Raw genomic sequence first — 15,625 nt, 5'->3', positions numbered from 1 at the left:
CAAGTTCCAGGTCAGCCTGGGCAACTGCATGAGACCCCGACTCCAAATAAAATAAAGGGGGGCTGGTGGCTCAGGGATAGTGCACTTGCCTAGGATGTGTGAGGAGGTCCTTTGTTCAATCCCTAGTACTTCTGAAACAAACGAACAACAACAAATTGAGACTTTTTTACTTCAAAGGGCACTATCAAAAAAAGTGAAACATCAACCAGAAGGATGGGAAAAATACCGCAAATGATATATCTGCTAAGGGGCATGTGTCTAGAATAAATAAAGAACTTTCACAACTCAATAATAATAAAAAAATGTGGGCAAAGGATCTAAACAGACATTTCTTTTAAGAAGATAAACAAATGGCCTTTAAGTATATAAAGTGATGTTCAAAATCATTAGTCCTTAGAGAAATATAACTCAGAATCACAATGAGGTACCATTTCACAAGTCCCCAGTATGCTCATAATTAAAAAGGTGGACAATCACAAGTGTTGGCACAGATGTGGAAGAACTGGAGCCCTCAGATGTTGCTGGGAGACTGAAATAGAGCAGCCACTTAGCAAGATAACCTGGTGGTGCGTGGAAGGTTAAACAGAGGTACCATGTAACCCAGCAGTTTGAAATGACAACATGCCTCCATTCAAAAACTTGTACATGAATATCCAAGCAGCAGAATTCACAATAACCCCTAAATGGAAACCACCCCAATTTCCATCAATTGATGTGAACAAACTCAGCTTATCCACACAATGATCTATCATTTGGCAATAGAGAGGAATGAAGTCCTGGTGGGTGCTCTAGTGTGGGTGGACCTCAGAACAGCCTTGAGACAGCCTGTCTCCATTTGTTGGCAGCCGATAGAATTTTGGAAGGGAATTCTGGTAAGCATTTTGACAATACTAATAAAAACAGCAATAATGGTAACTACTATTAAGTGCTCAGTTTACGCTCAACACTTTTTTTGCTATCTCATTTCAGATTTATGAGGTAAATTTTTGGGTGGGAGTACCAAGGATTGAGCCACTGAGCCACTGAGCCACATCCCCAGACCTATTTTATATTTTATTTAGAGACAGGGTCTCACTGAGTTGCTTAGCACCTTGTTTTTTGCTGAGGCTGGCTTTGAACTCCCGTTCCTCCTGCCTCAGTCTCCAGAGCCTCTGAGATTACAGGCGTGTGCCACCATGCCCAGCAATGAGGTAAATATTATTATCTCCATTTCACCACTGAAGGAACTGAGGCCAAAGATCAAAGGTCAGATCTTAGAATGGGACATGGTGCTATGATCGGGGCTTGAGTTTGCACCCTTAGCCTCTCTGGTGAGGGGCTTCCTGGTGTGGTGCCACCTGCTCATTGGCCACTCTCTCTCTAGCACCTGATGTGGCCCACCTGTGGCAGGGGCTCAGGATCAATTTGGCAAATGGGAGCAAATGGTGTGGCAGGGAAGGGTCTGTGGATCCAGGACTCCGTCCTGCCCACATCCCTGAGAGAGGGGGCTTCCTCCTGGGGAGCTCTCTGGGCCAGCCACTGGACACCGAGCCAGGGTCCTCCATTCCGTTAGGCTGGCCTTGGTCATTCTAGGGAAACAGGCCTGTCCAGTGAGAGCTGGGGGCGAGGAGCTATTTTGGGAGAAGGCAGGGGTGTGGCATCTGAAGCATTCTCCCTCAGGAAGACACTTGGCTGCACTGTCTCCATCACCACCTCTGTAGTGGCCAGAAACGTTGGCAGAGTCCTGAGCTGGGAACAATTATCTGCCCAGTCTGCCAAACCTCTTTGTTCTGAGGATTTTTTTTTTTCCATTCTAAAGTGAAAAAATGGTGACATTTAGTATATTCAGGATTTTTCGTTTAGTCCTCTCCAAACAAACTGTGCTTCTTATTGATTTTTATTTAACAAGCATCTATACAGCACTTCGTGTGTGCCTGCCACTGTCCCTTAGCCGTGTGGGTACTCGCTGACGTGCTTTCTCCTCTGTCTTTTCCTCTGAGCTAGGTGCTGTTACTATCCCCACTTTGCGGGAGAGGAGACTGGGTCTCAGGAAGGCTCAGACCTCTCAGGGTTGTGAGAGCAGAGTCTGGATCTGGCCCGACCAGCTGTCCCTGTTAGCCGTGCCATGGTGTCATTTAGACGCTTTGCTCTGAGCTCCTGTTTAACTACTGATTTCCAGAAATGAGGCCCAGTGGGCCTGGCAGGGCTGTGTTGTTAGGGTGCAGGATCCCCAAGTGGCTGCTGGGACCTGTTCTTCCCCAAGCTTGGTCCCTTCCCACAGAGAATAGGGCTCAACCTACCTCGGTGTGGAGCCCAGAGGGATGTGGCTCAGGGTAATGGGTAAGAGCTTGGGCACATTCGATTTCTAACTGTGTGACAATGAGAAAGGTGTGTTTTGGAAAAACTCAGTTCCCGTAGAAGCATCAGTCACCAAAGGTGGAAGGTGCCGTGAGACCAAAGAAAGACACAGACGGGTCCAAAGGATCACGGAAAGCACAATTTCTTAGGATCCGCAGACAGAAGTGTGCCTAGGACAGTGGCAAGACAAAAGAATCCCCTCAGTCCAAGGCAGGAGGAAGGAATTTATAAGTGAAGCAAGACAAAGGTGGGCTGCGGCCAAGCGCTATTTACCTGACCTTTCTCAAAAGCTATTAACGTGCCAAATGTCAGTTAAGAAACAGTCCAGGCATCAGTGCCTGGCACAACATGCTTGGTTGACTCTCTTAATGACTTGTTTGTCCTATAGGGTTTGGGATGAGTGCCAGGGTCACCTGGAGGGCAAGATGGCGGCTATAACCAAGATGGCCACAGTCTTGTTAAGCTGGATACTGTAATGTAATTACACGTCTTTAGGTCACAGCTATCAAGAAGGCCATAGCACAGAGCTGGGCACAATGTGCTCAACAAATAACCCCAATCAATGCTATTAGTTTTAGTAGTAGAAGAAACATTTGTGGAGGCAATGCGTCAGAACAGAGGTGGTAAGCTTTTTCTGAAAAGGACCCAGATGGGAAATATTTTTGGCTTTGCTTGTCGTGCAGTCTCTATGGCAACCACCTAACTCCAGACAGAACATAAACGGATGAGTGTGGCTGCGTTCCAATAAAACTTTATATGGATACTGAAATTGGAACTTCATATACTTTTCATGTTGCACAATATATTACTCCTTTGTTTTTTTTCAACCCCTTAAAAATATAATAAGAGTTCTTAGTTCAAGGGCAGTCAGACACAGACCAGGAGCTGGATTCAGCCTGCTGCTGGCACTGTCTGAGTCCTGCATTAGAATGTGAGGTCCATGAGGGAGCTCACAAAGATGCCTGTCGAGTCCACAATGCCCAGAACCGTGCGTGGCTCATTCCATAAATCGTATGAATAAATGGACCAATGAGTGGTCAGGGGTCTTTAGCTGGACCTTTAAAGTTGTAAGTATGGAGGGAGGAGAAGGACATTCCAGGTTGGGGGAACAGCCTGAGCAAAGGCCTAGAGTCAAGATGAGACTAGTGAGTGTCCCCTTCTGGCCCCATGAAGCCGCCAATGCATGGTGAAGACAACTGGGAAACAAGACCAGCTATAACCAAGCAGCGAGGGGCCTGGGGATGGGAAAGGAAGCTATGGGATGGGGGAGGTAGTGGTGCATGCGCCCCAAAGTGGTTCTGTTGAGTGATAGCCCTGCCCCATCCCAGAACCACCAGCCTTATTTTTAACCCTGCTGACGAAAGATAATCCATCTGAATGCCATCAAGAAGAGCGGCTTCTCCCTGCCCCACTCCCTGACCTAGTTACTGTTCCCCTCACTTCCCCAGCAGGCTCAGAGCCATCCTAGAAGACCCTCGCCCAGAGGCATCAACCTCGATGTGGCGAGTAGTCAGAGAAGAGGTGGTCCCTGTGTCATCCCGGCAGGGCCTAGACCAGGGAGGGCTCATGGTGCTTAAAGAAAGCATTTGAGGCTCCCAGGGCTTGGGCAGGCTGATTACCTCTCTGTCACGCTTCTCTGTCTTTGGTGAGCTGCGGGTGTCTGGAGGGCTTGTGGAACACAGGTTCCTGGGCTCCTCCCGCTCCGATTGAGATTCAGAAGGTCTGGGGTGGATCCTGAGAACCTGCATTACTGACAAGCTGGTGAGGATGCTGGAGGGTTTGCAGGGCCACCCCGTGAGTGGCACCTGACTGGAAGCAGTGGCCTCTGGGAGACAGCAGCTCTGCCTGCCCTTCATCTGGGTGCTGCCCTGCATGCCCCATCAGGATTGCCTCACGCAGAGGACGTGGGAAGCCCTGCAGGCCGTGTGGAGTGTTTGGGCTTTGCTTTGAGCACGGCAAGAGGGCTTGCAAAGACCTGAAGCAAGAGGTGAGGCCTGGGAATGTACCCGGGCAGGCACAACCCCTGTGTACTGCGTGGGCTGGGGCTGGGGGGGCTTTGCCAGGACAGGCAGGAGTGGGTGACTGATTGGCTTTGGGGTTGAAGGAGATGGGGAGGAGGGTGTGGGAGAATACTGGGATTCCTGGCTTGCAGGCTGGGAGCTGAGAAGCCACCCTGAGGTTAGAGAGGATGGGGGTTGGGGAGAGGGCTAGTAAGGGGTTCTGTGGCCAGTGCCAGGCTGATGGAGGTGGGCAGAGGTCCCCCGCGTGCCTGCTTCCAATGCGGCAACCCTCATGTCTCGGGCTACGTGGCCACCCCCATCTCCACTCCTGTGCCGGCTGCCCTGGTTCCAGCCTGGAGTCCTGCAACTCAGCTTCACTAGGGATCAGGAAATGAGCGTCATTCAGCTCACATGACCAAAAAAGGGCATCTTCTCAGCTGGAAGTTTCGCCTGCCTTGTGCTTTCCCTCCCCCACTGACCTGGGGTTTCAGGTTCCCCTGGAAGTGGCTCTGAAGAGTTTAGGACTTTGTCTCACACAAACCCACGCGCAGGCCAACGTGAGCCTGCCGCTCCGCACGTACCACCTTGAATTTCGATATTGCAAATGTCACCCTGTCCTCCTGTACCACCGCCACCACTTATTGTCTCACCAGCAAAGCCATCACCACCCCCTTCACATTCACAGCAGCTCCACCAGGGGAGAGCTGTCACCTCCACTTTACAGACGGGGAAACTGAGGCACGGAGAGGAAAGCCGCGCACCCAAGGTCCAGTGGGGTCAGGGCTGGGGAGCGGTGGGGAAGGGAGGGACGCCAGCACAGCGTCCCATCAGTCTCTGTGAAACATTTTCTAAATAATTTACTTACCCAGGATTTCAATTTTAATTTTAAATATTATATGAAAATATGATTTAACTCGATTACTGAAGTTTTCGGCATCTGCACCCTAACCCCAGACAAGGCAGAGCCAAAATCAAAATCCAGGGCTGCTGATCCCGGATGTGCCCTCACCTGTTCCCAAGCCCCCCACCCCGCCCCCGGGTGTGCGTGTGCGTGTGCGTGTGCGTGTGCCTGCGTGCGCGCTCCTGCGGCTGCGCTCTGGGTTCAGTGAACCCTAGCCTGGCAGGGTGGCATGGGGGAGAGGACAGCAGCTTGGACGTCTGCTGGCCTGGGTGTGAGATTCTAGCCCACTGCTCATTGCTGAGTGGAGCGGAGCCTGTGTCCAAGGGCCCTGATTCCTGGGTGCCTCAGCTTGAATTCTCACGCTGCTGCTTCCTGGCTGTGGGAGCACTGGTGATCTACCAGCATCTACTGTCCCTCTGGTTTGTCCTCTGGGAGGAGGGAGGAAGGCATCCGTCTACCACTTAGAGCTGCGGGGCTGGGGGTGAAGTACGGTGGTTACTGTAGAGCCCTGGGCACGCAGTGTGAGATACTGTTTTGCATCCTTGAGCGAGACGGCTCTCTGAGCTTCAGTCTCCCTGCCCGTGAGGTGGGGAGAGATGGACAAAAACCTCCTATGGACAGTTGTGAGGACTGAAAGGGATGACAAAGGTAAAGGGCCTGGCACATAGTAGGAGCTTCAGGGAATCCATCTCCTTTACTGTGGGCCCAGTGTGTGCTGGAGACACTCCACCTTCCAGGGAGTTAACCCCTCTGCTGGCTCTCACTCCACCTTGAGTTCTCCAGGGAAGTCCAGCAGGGCCCCTAGGCTCCGCTCCACTCAGCAATGAGCAGGGGGGTAGAATCTCACACCCAGGCCAGAAGACGTCCAAGCTGCTGTCCTCTCCCCCATGCTACCCTGCCAGGCTAGGGTTCACTGAACCCAAAGTGCAAGCGCAGGAGCGCGCACGCAGGCACACGCACACGCACACGCACACGCAGGGGCGGGGTGGGGGGACTTGGGAACAGGTGAGGGCACATCTGGGATCAGCAGCCCTGGATTCTGATTTTGGTTCTGCCTCGTCTGGGGTTAGGGTGCGGTGTGAGGGGCACTCAGATGCCGAAAAATTAACCAGGGCCTTAGAGCTTGCTTGCCTCTGCCCAGCTCACAGCCTTCCCCACCTCTGCTAGGCCTAATGGATGTGTGTCTCCAGGTCTCAGCTTGAATGTCCCATCCTCAGGGAAACCTCCTGGGCCAACCCACCCTCTGCCAGTCTCTAGGAAGGCTCACTGTTCAGTGTCTCCAGTGTCTTCTATGCTCTTCCTAATTGGCACATCTCATGGTTGTAAATAAATACTTTTTATTTGATTATATTTGACTTAATGGTGGTGAGGGGGTCTGGATATTCTTGTCCGCAGGAGTCTCAAGCCTCAGCTTTTGGCCACAGTTGTCACATGCTCAAGAGCAGCATGAGCACCCAGGTTAGGGTTCAACATCCCAACTCCTGCCCTCCTGACTCTGTGACCCTGGGCAAGTTACTTAACCTGTCTGTATCTCAGTTTCCGTTTGTAAAGAGGGTGAACAACAGCACCAGCTTCCTCAGATGTCATGATATCATGGCAGATGATCTTACTGGTTCCCTTAGTGCCGGAGTGGAGCACTGAACCTGGCCTGTGGTAAACGGGGCCACCGTTACTATAGCTAGACTGGCAGCTGAAACAGACATCTCTCAAATCTCAGGTGCTTCATAAATGTTTAAAGTTTGCTCTTGTCACGTTCCAGTGTAGGACTGTGGGAGGGGCTGTCAATTATGCACTTGGGCTCCTTCCACTCCATTTCTTCATTTGGAGTCCACCAGGGATTCTCTGGGTAGAATGTGGAGAGTCCATGAACTTGAATGATGTTTTAGGTTCCAGTCCCTAGAAACATGGTGTGAGATGGGGACTCCTAATCCAGAGTTTTTTTTTTTTTTTTTTTTTTTTTGAGGACATGCTTCCAGGAAAGAGGGGTGGGAGCATCAGAAGGGATGGGGAAGGAGCTGAGCAAGCCTGTGGTCTCTTTTGGAGCCCTGCCTGAAGCTGAGGCCTCTGGAGCAAGGATTTGTGCCCCAGGGTTGCAGTGGGTTGCTCTTGGGGTGAGAGGGGCTTGATTGGTGTCAGCCAGTCACTGGTGTGGGCTGCTTGGGCAAGGGTAGAGGGAGTGGCATTTTAAACTGTGGAACACAGTGGTTTCTGTTGGTTGCAATCCTTGGGGTAGCAATGAGCCATTAGCTAGGAGGCAGGTGCAATTTGCCCAGTAAAGGGATCTGGGCAAAAGTATCTACTAGAGGTGGGGAAAAGTGTTATTTATTTTTTTTTTTTTACCAACCTCTAACTAAAATTCAGCATTTTCTTCATTTGTAGAAGTAGGCAATAAGCCATGGTACCGTTCTCAGTATCTGTGATTTTGTTGTCAATGCAAATCATACATATTTTCATATCACATTACTGTTGCAGATATCTTTGAAATATCCTTTATGCTAATTTATACTTTAAAATTATGGTAGTTAGTAGGCCTGATAGACATTTTGTTTAATGTGTTAATAAAGAAGGACATACATTATTATATTGCAAATTTGTTATTTTAAATATTTTGGTGACAGTGTGTTGATATAACTACAGATTTCCTTTGTAATCCCATGAATTTTGTGCATTTTAAAAGCATTGTTCTGAGATGGATCTACAGGCTTCACCAGACTGCCAAAGGACTCTGTGACGCAAAAGGTGTTAAACGCCCTGTTGTGGGACGTTGGCCTCTTCTGCATGCAGCCAGCAACAGGGAAAAGGTTTTTATGGCCAGGCCTGGACAGCACACACACCAGAGCTTCCCATAACGCAGGGGCCAGAAGAGTCACCCCATCATACCTAACTGCAGGGGAGGCTGGGACATGAGGTCTTTCGTGTGCCCAGAAAGTAGAGGAAATGTTCTGGGCACAGGCTTTGATAAATATCCATGGACAGCCTGAGCGAGCGAATGCTGGGTCCAGGTGTCTCTGCATGGGATGGGGAGAAGAAACAAGGACTGTTTTTCTGGTGGGACCCTAAGTGTTCTGCCCTATTGTCTCCTTAGGACAAGCCACGCCAGGGCCAAAGCTGAGGCAGCGGAACAGGCTGCTCTGGCCGCAAACCAGGAATCGAACATTGCCCGCACTCTGGCCAGGGAGCTGGCTCCAGACTTCTATCAGCCAGGTAGGGCCACTGGGCGATGGGTACTTTTTTTTGCTTGCTGGGAAGCTGAGATACTTCAGTAGGCTCATGAATGCTTCTAAGTTTTGGAAACTGTGAGGCATGATGCAGACAAGGTATGGGACAATGAAAAAGGACACGGAGGAGACATATCTCTGCCTGCATGCCTGTCCCTGTTGGTTGGGGCTGGTGAAGCTTAGAGAAGTGGTAAGTCTCTGGTGGATGCGGGGGCAAACGGTCCTTCCTGCTCCTGCTCAGTACTTTGTCAAGCACTAATTGAGCACTTCCTGAATGTCAGGTCTGTGCTGGGCTCAAAGACTGCATGGGGTGAGGCACACAGGCTGCAGGTGTTCAAATCCTGACTCTGCTGCTCACCAGCTGTGCTACTTCGTGCAAGGCAACTGGTAAACCTCAATTTCATGCAGTATGATGAGTGCTGTGTGACAGATCAGGTCCTTCAAGACTGATCTTGACACAGACTGCTGGGCCCACCCCTCCCCCAGGTCCTGATTGTAGGTCTGGGGTGGAGCCCATGCCTAGAGGACCAGGCAGGGCCAATGTTGCTGGTCTGGGGCCACACTTTTGAGAACTACTGCACCAGGGGGTACTGGGTGGGACAGTTGAATGGAAAGAACTGCAGGCCCCAAAGCACAGGAGCTTGGAACAGTTAGATGGGGAGGCACACAACGGGAGGTGGGGAGTGAGGCTGCAGAGTAAGGAGGACCAATGGCTCTGACAGACTGCACTGCAGTAAGGGAGCCCAAGTGACACTAGATAGAAGACCCAGGAGTGCAGTCTGTGCCCCAGAGACGTCCCTTCTGGTCACAGTGCTCCCCCTGCTGGCCCAGGAAGAGTGACACTAGCTTGCCTTGGGTGGTGGTAGCCATGGCTGTTACTGTGCCAGGGTCTGAGCTTGTCATTTTGCACACATTTTCTAAATTTATCCTTCCATTGCTATTTATGAAATAGGTATTACTAGGCCCATTTTTCAGGCAAGGGGATGTAAAGAGACCAGTGTCCTAGTTAAAAGCATCACATCTGCCCTTTGCTGTGTGACATTGGGCTAGTGATTTAACCTTTCTGGGTCTTTTCTTTCTTCATCTGGAAATCGGAGGTTTTCAATAGCACCAATCTCATAGGGTTATCAAAACGAACGAGTTCATATTAGGAAACTGCTCAGGCCAGGCAGGGCCTGGTATCAGCTCATGCCCAGAGTGCTGGCTGAGTAAATGAGCGAGGCTCAGGAGGTGACGTGCCTGGCCCAGGATCATCCAGCGGTGGGGTTCCCACGCAGCCTCCTCGTGTTGCCCCGCAGGTCCGGAATATCAGAAGCGCCGGCTGCTGCAGGAGATCCTGGAGAACTCGGAGAGCCTGCTGGAGCCCCCCGAGCGGGGCGCGGGCGCCGCAGGCGTCCGGCAGCCTCCCCGCGAGAGCCCGCAGCTGCACGAGCGCGAGACCCCGCGGCCCGAAGGGGGCCCGCCGTCGCCGGCCGGGACTCCCCCGCAGCCCAAGCGTCCCCGGCCGGGGACGTCCAAGGACGGCCTGCTGGGCCCGGGCGCCTGGAACGGCGAGTCTGGTGGCGAGGGCAGCCGGCCCGTCACGCCGTCCGAGGGCGCGGGCCGCCGCAGCCCCGCGCGCCCCGCCACCGAACACATGGCCATCGAGGCGCTGCAGGCGCCGCCCGCGCCGTCGCGGGATCCCGAGGTGGCGCTGTACCGCGGCTACCACAGCTACGCGGTGCGCACAGGGCCGCCCGCGCCTCCGCCCTTCGAGGATGAGCCCGAGCCCGAAGCCTCCGGGTCCGACTCCGCGCCACCGTCCCCGGCCACCGCCCCCGTGCAGGCCCCTGCGGTCCAAGTCTGCGAGCCTGCGCCCGAGGCCCCCTCCAAGATGGAGCCCAAGCCCATTGTCCCCAAAGCCGAGTCCAAGGCCAAGGCCCGCAAGACCGAGGCCAGAGGGCTGACCAAGGCTGGGGCCAAGAAGAAGGCTCGGAAGGAGGCGGCGCTGCTGGCAGAGGCGGAGGTGGAGGTAGAAGAGGTGAGTCTATGGGCAGAAGAGACACCTGAGGTCCACAGGACAGGAGGCAGGATTGGGGTGCAGGGCATTTGGGGGCGGGGAAGGCGGAATACTGGAGTGTAGCTTTGTCCCGGTGCCTAGAGGACTTCAGAGCCCAAATGACAAGGCAAAGATCCCTACCTCACCTCCGGGTAGGAATTTGCCCCTGGTGTCCTATCCATAGAGGCAGGTCTCAGGAACAGGGTCAGCAGAGCCTGAGCCAAGGGAGGATGGGCCACCTGCTGGTGGGGAAGACTTGTGCGGGGACCCAGCTTGCTCATCTGCTCAGGGTGTAGCATGGATGGCTTCCTGGGGGTGGAGGAAGACCCCAGCAGGTCTTGGACTCTGGACCTTTCCATCCATGGGAGGCTGGTCGCCACTACTGCAGAAACAGAGTGTAGCTGGGCTCTCAGGGGCTGAGGAAGGCCACACAGGAGGGATCAGCAGTCCATCAGGCCTGCCACCCAGGTTCCAGGCCTGAGTCTCTCCTGCTCTGTGGTTTGGGATATATTCATGTCCCTTTCTGGACCCTGAGGGCTTATGTTAATTATTTCCAAGAATCTTTTCAGCTCCCAAAGTCTGCCATCCAGGGTCCACAATGACCACACAGGGGGTGCTCTTAGGAGGATCTTTCTAGAAGTTCCTGCGCCTCTGGCCAGGCTTGTAATCTGACTGGGGTTGTGGAGAGGCTGTTGGGACTCAGGCAGCCTCTGTCCACTGTTCCAGGTCCCCAATACTGTCCTCATCTGCATGGTGATCCTGCTCAACATCGGCCTGGCCATCCTCTTTGTCCATCTCCTGACCTGACCTTCGTCTACCAGGTGTGGCAGGGGAAAGCAGGAAAAGGGAGGAGCCCTTAGGAAGTCTGGGTCAGGGTGACAGGAGAAGGAACCCACTTGGAACTGGGCATCCATCCTGAGGCTAATTATTGTTGTTATTTTTTTCTACCGTGCTGGGGCTTGAACCCAGGACCTTGTGCATGCTAAGCAAGCATTCTGCTGCGGAGTCACATCTGCCCTGGGTTTGGCGGATCTTGGGCTCCCCACCCCCTTTGCTCACGCCTAGGTGTCCCTAGCTGCACACTTTATTCACCCATCCATTCGTTCATTGGACCAACATTTGCTCAGCAGCGCCTCCAGGGGGAGCTGTAGAGGCAGCAGAGACTCACTCCTGCCCTGAGGAGTGACAGCCAATCCTCACAGCCCACAGCGAGGAGATCTCCCAGTTCAGACATCAAGCTGAGCAGCTCTTGGTGCTGTCCCCAGATCCCTGCATCTTGACAGTCCACCGGAGATGGTGGGCAGGGCTGAGCACCACGCCCTCTTGCCCCACCTCAGTCCCTCCCACCCCATGCCCTTCCTCTGCCATTGGTTCCATCCCAGTTTTCTCTCCATGATGGAACTGGAGACTGGACACAGTCCTCTAAAAAAGGATAGTCTGAGCTGGTCTCAGGGTGACAGTCTTCCCCCTGCCAGGGCTGGCCGTTACAGTGAATCCTGTGCTTGGCAGTGCTCTCAGAGTTCCTGCCTATTGCCCCTGTCCTCTGCCCCCTCCCCCTGCAAGACAAACAACAAGCCAAACAGCCCTTCTTTGATCTAGCTTAGAGTGTGCTGGAGTTTTGTAGTCAGTCTCAGGAGAGGGAAGGAATCCCTGTGCCATCACTGCGTAGCTAACCAGGGATAATACTAGCCTGGCAGGTCCACCTGGGGGCAAATGCTGAGCTTGTGGGCTGCCTGTTTCATGGGGATTTTGGAGCCTTTCCTGTAGGCACCAATGGCTTAGAGGATGGAAAGGAGAGAGCCAAGTGACAGAGGGGGAGAGGGAGGGAAGGAAGGGAAGAGTGGAACAGCAGAGGGAACAACCTGTTCAAATAGGCAGAGGCAGGCGTCAGGGCCGGGGGAGGCCTCGCAGAGTGGGGCTGCCCTGGGGGGTGGGGAAGGGGGCCCGCGCCCAGCATCCCACTGGGTGGTCAGCCTTGGAGCACCCTTCTTCCCTCCCTCACCTCACCTCGTTGCTGTGCCTTTGCAGAGCCAGGAGTTCCGCGGACACCATGATCCATCTTTTTGCAATGCCAGGCAGGTGGCCAAAGAGGACAAGACTCTGCTCCTGGAGCCCCGCGCCCAGCTCACATCCACACCACAGACGCTTAAGGAGGCCTCCCCGGGGCCGTGCTGTGGGTTGGGTGCCAGAGGAGTAAGATGTCTGGGACCCCTCCAGGGGCGCTCTGCTCGGGGGCAAGGGAAGCCCTGAGGGGAGACCCCTGGTCTCCTGAGCTTCCTGATCTGCTCCTGTCCCCTGTCCTCACCCACTCCTTCTCCTTGCCCCTTGTCACCCAATCCCTGAGCTTTTGTGTGTTTTGGAAGAAGTCACTTAAGCAGGATGTTGATGTTCAGTGATGTTCTCCCTCTTGCTCCTACCCCTCTCCCATTTTAACTTAGTCCCCTGGCTGGTGGCCCAAGGTTGCCTGGGAAGCTGAGGGGGTGCTGAAATCCCCTGGACCATGTTGTTGTACCCAGCACACAGCTGGCCCTGACTTACAGATGTTCTGGATGATGGTGGAGGAAATGGACAAGTTCAGCTGACTATCCCAGCATGCAGTGCTCCGCCTTCTCCCACCAATCCACTTGGCCTCCTCCTGGCCCAGTAGAACAGGGGGAGACCTGGGGAATGGGAGCCTTTGCCTAGGAAGCCACTGACCCCAGAGGCGGGGCGGGGTGGGAGGAAGGGTAAGGTGCAGTTGTGGTGGTCCCTGTTTGTGGGTGTGTCTGAGGCTGGAGTTGCATTTAGAGTTGCTGATTTCCTTGGGGTCACTGTACAGAAGTTCTCGGGCCCGTGAGCTACAGCTCGTATGGTGCCCTATGAATCGGCTTGTCCCCTTCCCCCACCAGGGCCATTGTGGGCTTAGGGAGGCATGACATGAAAGGGAGGCAGATTTCCCTGGGCAGACTCTCAGGTGGGTGCTGAGAGATCAGCCTGGTGCAGTCTGCACAAGAAAGCCCCTTCCATGTGCTTGGCAAACGACACTCACATGCACCTCACTTAAAGATGTCCTCACCACACTGTGTCTGGGCCCTCAGGCTTGCTGGGGGGTGGCCTGGGGGCTAAGGGCTGTGGTTCCCTGTCTCCAGGAAGAAGGGAAAGAGCTCCCAGGCCCACCCAAGCCCTTCCTGGGGAAGGATGTGGCCACAGCATCCGAGCTGAGCTGGAGGTGCTGCTGCTATTCTGTTTCTCTGGACCTTGGAGCCTCCGTGTGGTGCCAGGCTCCCTCCCAGGGCAGGTCAGGACTTGGTCATTTGGAACAACTTTCCCTTCCCCCTTCTCCATCCTTGGGAACCTTCCCCTCTAGCTTTGCACTTGCCCGTTTCCAGCTGCCAGAGCCTCTAGCGTGGCTGGAATCCTGAGCTGTGCTTCTGCAGAGAGGAGCCTGCAGACGCTCCCATCCCAGCCAGCTGTGGGCACCACTCTGCATCTGTGTCTGGGCTTTTCTGGACTCCTAGGGAATGAGGGGGTGGGGTAAGGCTCCTCAGGGCTGACAGGCTCCGGGCCTCAACTCTAAGATCATTGCTCTGGGTTTTTGGGTCTGGTCCTGTGCTGGGGACGAGCCTGTGGCTGCCAGAGCCGTGGGGCCTGGTTGGAACCGGTGTGGGGGTGGGGGCTCAGGTGCTACAGGCTGTGCAGTAATAAACTTGTGTCTGCTCACAGGCTCCATGGCTCGGCTGCAGTGTCTGCTTGTGGGCCAGGATGAGGGACTGGTGAAGGAGAGGCGGGGGAAGCTGGTCCTGCTGGTCTAGGTCCTCACGTGCTCAGAAAGTTCCCGTAATGCTTCTTGAGGGGCGATGAGGGGCTTCAGTACTGGAAGAGCAACTCAGGGGCTATACACCTTGCACAGTGGAGTCTGTTTCTAAAGCAGACATCCAGGAGCAAGAGCCTGCCCTTAGAGGAGGAAGACCCTTGGATCCCAGTCCTGGCTCACTTTCTCCACTTCTCAGAGTCTCAGTTTTCTCATCTATAGAATGGGGGTAACAACACCACCCACCTCCCTGGGTTACAGTGAGGGTTACATTCAGCGTTGACATTACGTATAACCCAGCTGTCGAAAGCAGCTGGGAGACAGGCGTCCTTATTGTCAGCAGGTCACAGCACAGTCACCATACCTGTCACACACCCTTTTGCATTTTGATGGAGGATCCCCAAACCCCAAAAAGGTGGAATCATCTTAGGCCCCAGCTACACAGTCCTAGCATGTCTCAGTCACAGGGGACCTCCATGCCATCTCCACAGAGGCTCAGAGGAGAGGAGACCTGCCCCAAGTCACACCAGCCTGCGGAGGGACATGGTTCTCTAGCTTGCTTGGGAACAAGTCCTGTCATTAAGCTGCTTTCTCAGTGGGTGGCCTCAGCAAGTGGGTAGCAGGATAGGGTCCCTCACCCACCGGCAGGCTCAGGCTCAATGATCGGGTCCTCAGGAGCCCTGGTTCTCTCCCAAGCACCTCCTCTGGCTTGGCTTGTGTCCCCGGCCTCCCTCCCTCTCTGTACCTTGGTTTCCCCTTATGCCAAAGAGACTCTGATCCCTGTTCATGGCCTTCTTCCCAGGAAGCGCAGGCGTGAGGATCAAAGGAGGTAGATTTGGGGTGGTGAAGACTGCTTAGAGCTTAGGGAGCGCGGGAGGGCTGTCTTAGAATGACCTGGGATGGCTGGCAAAGAAGGTGGCTTCCTGAGCCTGGGATTGGACCCCATCAGGTAAGGTTGGATGGAGTCAGGCTCCTCCAGTGGCTCAGGACCCAGCCTGGCTGGTACCTCCCCTTCCAGCCTCGGTCCCTGGAGGTTTAACCAGTCCCCTGCCATGTTACATTTAAGGTGTTCTATACCATGCTGGAACCAGAGGGAAACCGTGGCATTGCTGGGACCTGTGATCACTGACCACTACCTTGGGGGAGGATTTGCCAGACTCTTCCAGGGCAAAGAAAGGGAAGGGTCTGGGAACTATGGGAGCCAGATGCAGGGTTTGCAGCAAGAAGGGGAAGTTCCATAATGTTTGATGGACCCACAGAGGATCTGGCTGTGCTGGGTGATGCAGGCCTAGAGAGGACCTTTAGAGGCCACAAGCCTGACAAAGCCACATGGAAACCTGC

The 15,625-nt window shown here is 54.0% G+C and overlaps 1 protein-coding gene across 1 annotated transcript in view; it reads left to right on the top strand.

Annotated features, from left to right (window-relative positions):
• Jph2 (junctophilin 2) overlaps positions 1-14,106 on the top strand; it is a 56,944-nt gene extending 42,838 nt beyond the window's left edge. The window contains exons 3-6 of the mRNA XM_027945373.3: positions 8,324-8,442; positions 9,755-10,476; positions 11,221-11,315; positions 12,523-14,106. Coding sequence (XP_027801174.3) covers positions 8,324-8,442; positions 9,755-10,476; positions 11,221-11,301 — 922 coding nt within the window. The 3' untranslated portion in view covers positions 11,302-11,315; positions 12,523-14,106. The remainder of the gene's footprint in view (positions 1-8,323; positions 8,443-9,754; positions 10,477-11,220; positions 11,316-12,522) is intronic.
• The last annotated feature ends 1,519 nt before the right edge of the window (positions 14,107-15,625 follow it).

Source organism: Marmota flaviventris, chromosome 2 (genome assembly GCF_047511675.1).
Source record: "Marmota flaviventris isolate mMarFla1 chromosome 2, mMarFla1.hap1, whole genome shotgun sequence".
NCBI classification, from domain to species: Eukaryota; Metazoa; Chordata; class Mammalia; order Rodentia; family Sciuridae; genus Marmota; species Marmota flaviventris.
The sequence above is the reverse complement of the archived record's forward strand: the minus strand, read 5'-3'. Positions and strand labels throughout refer to the sequence as shown.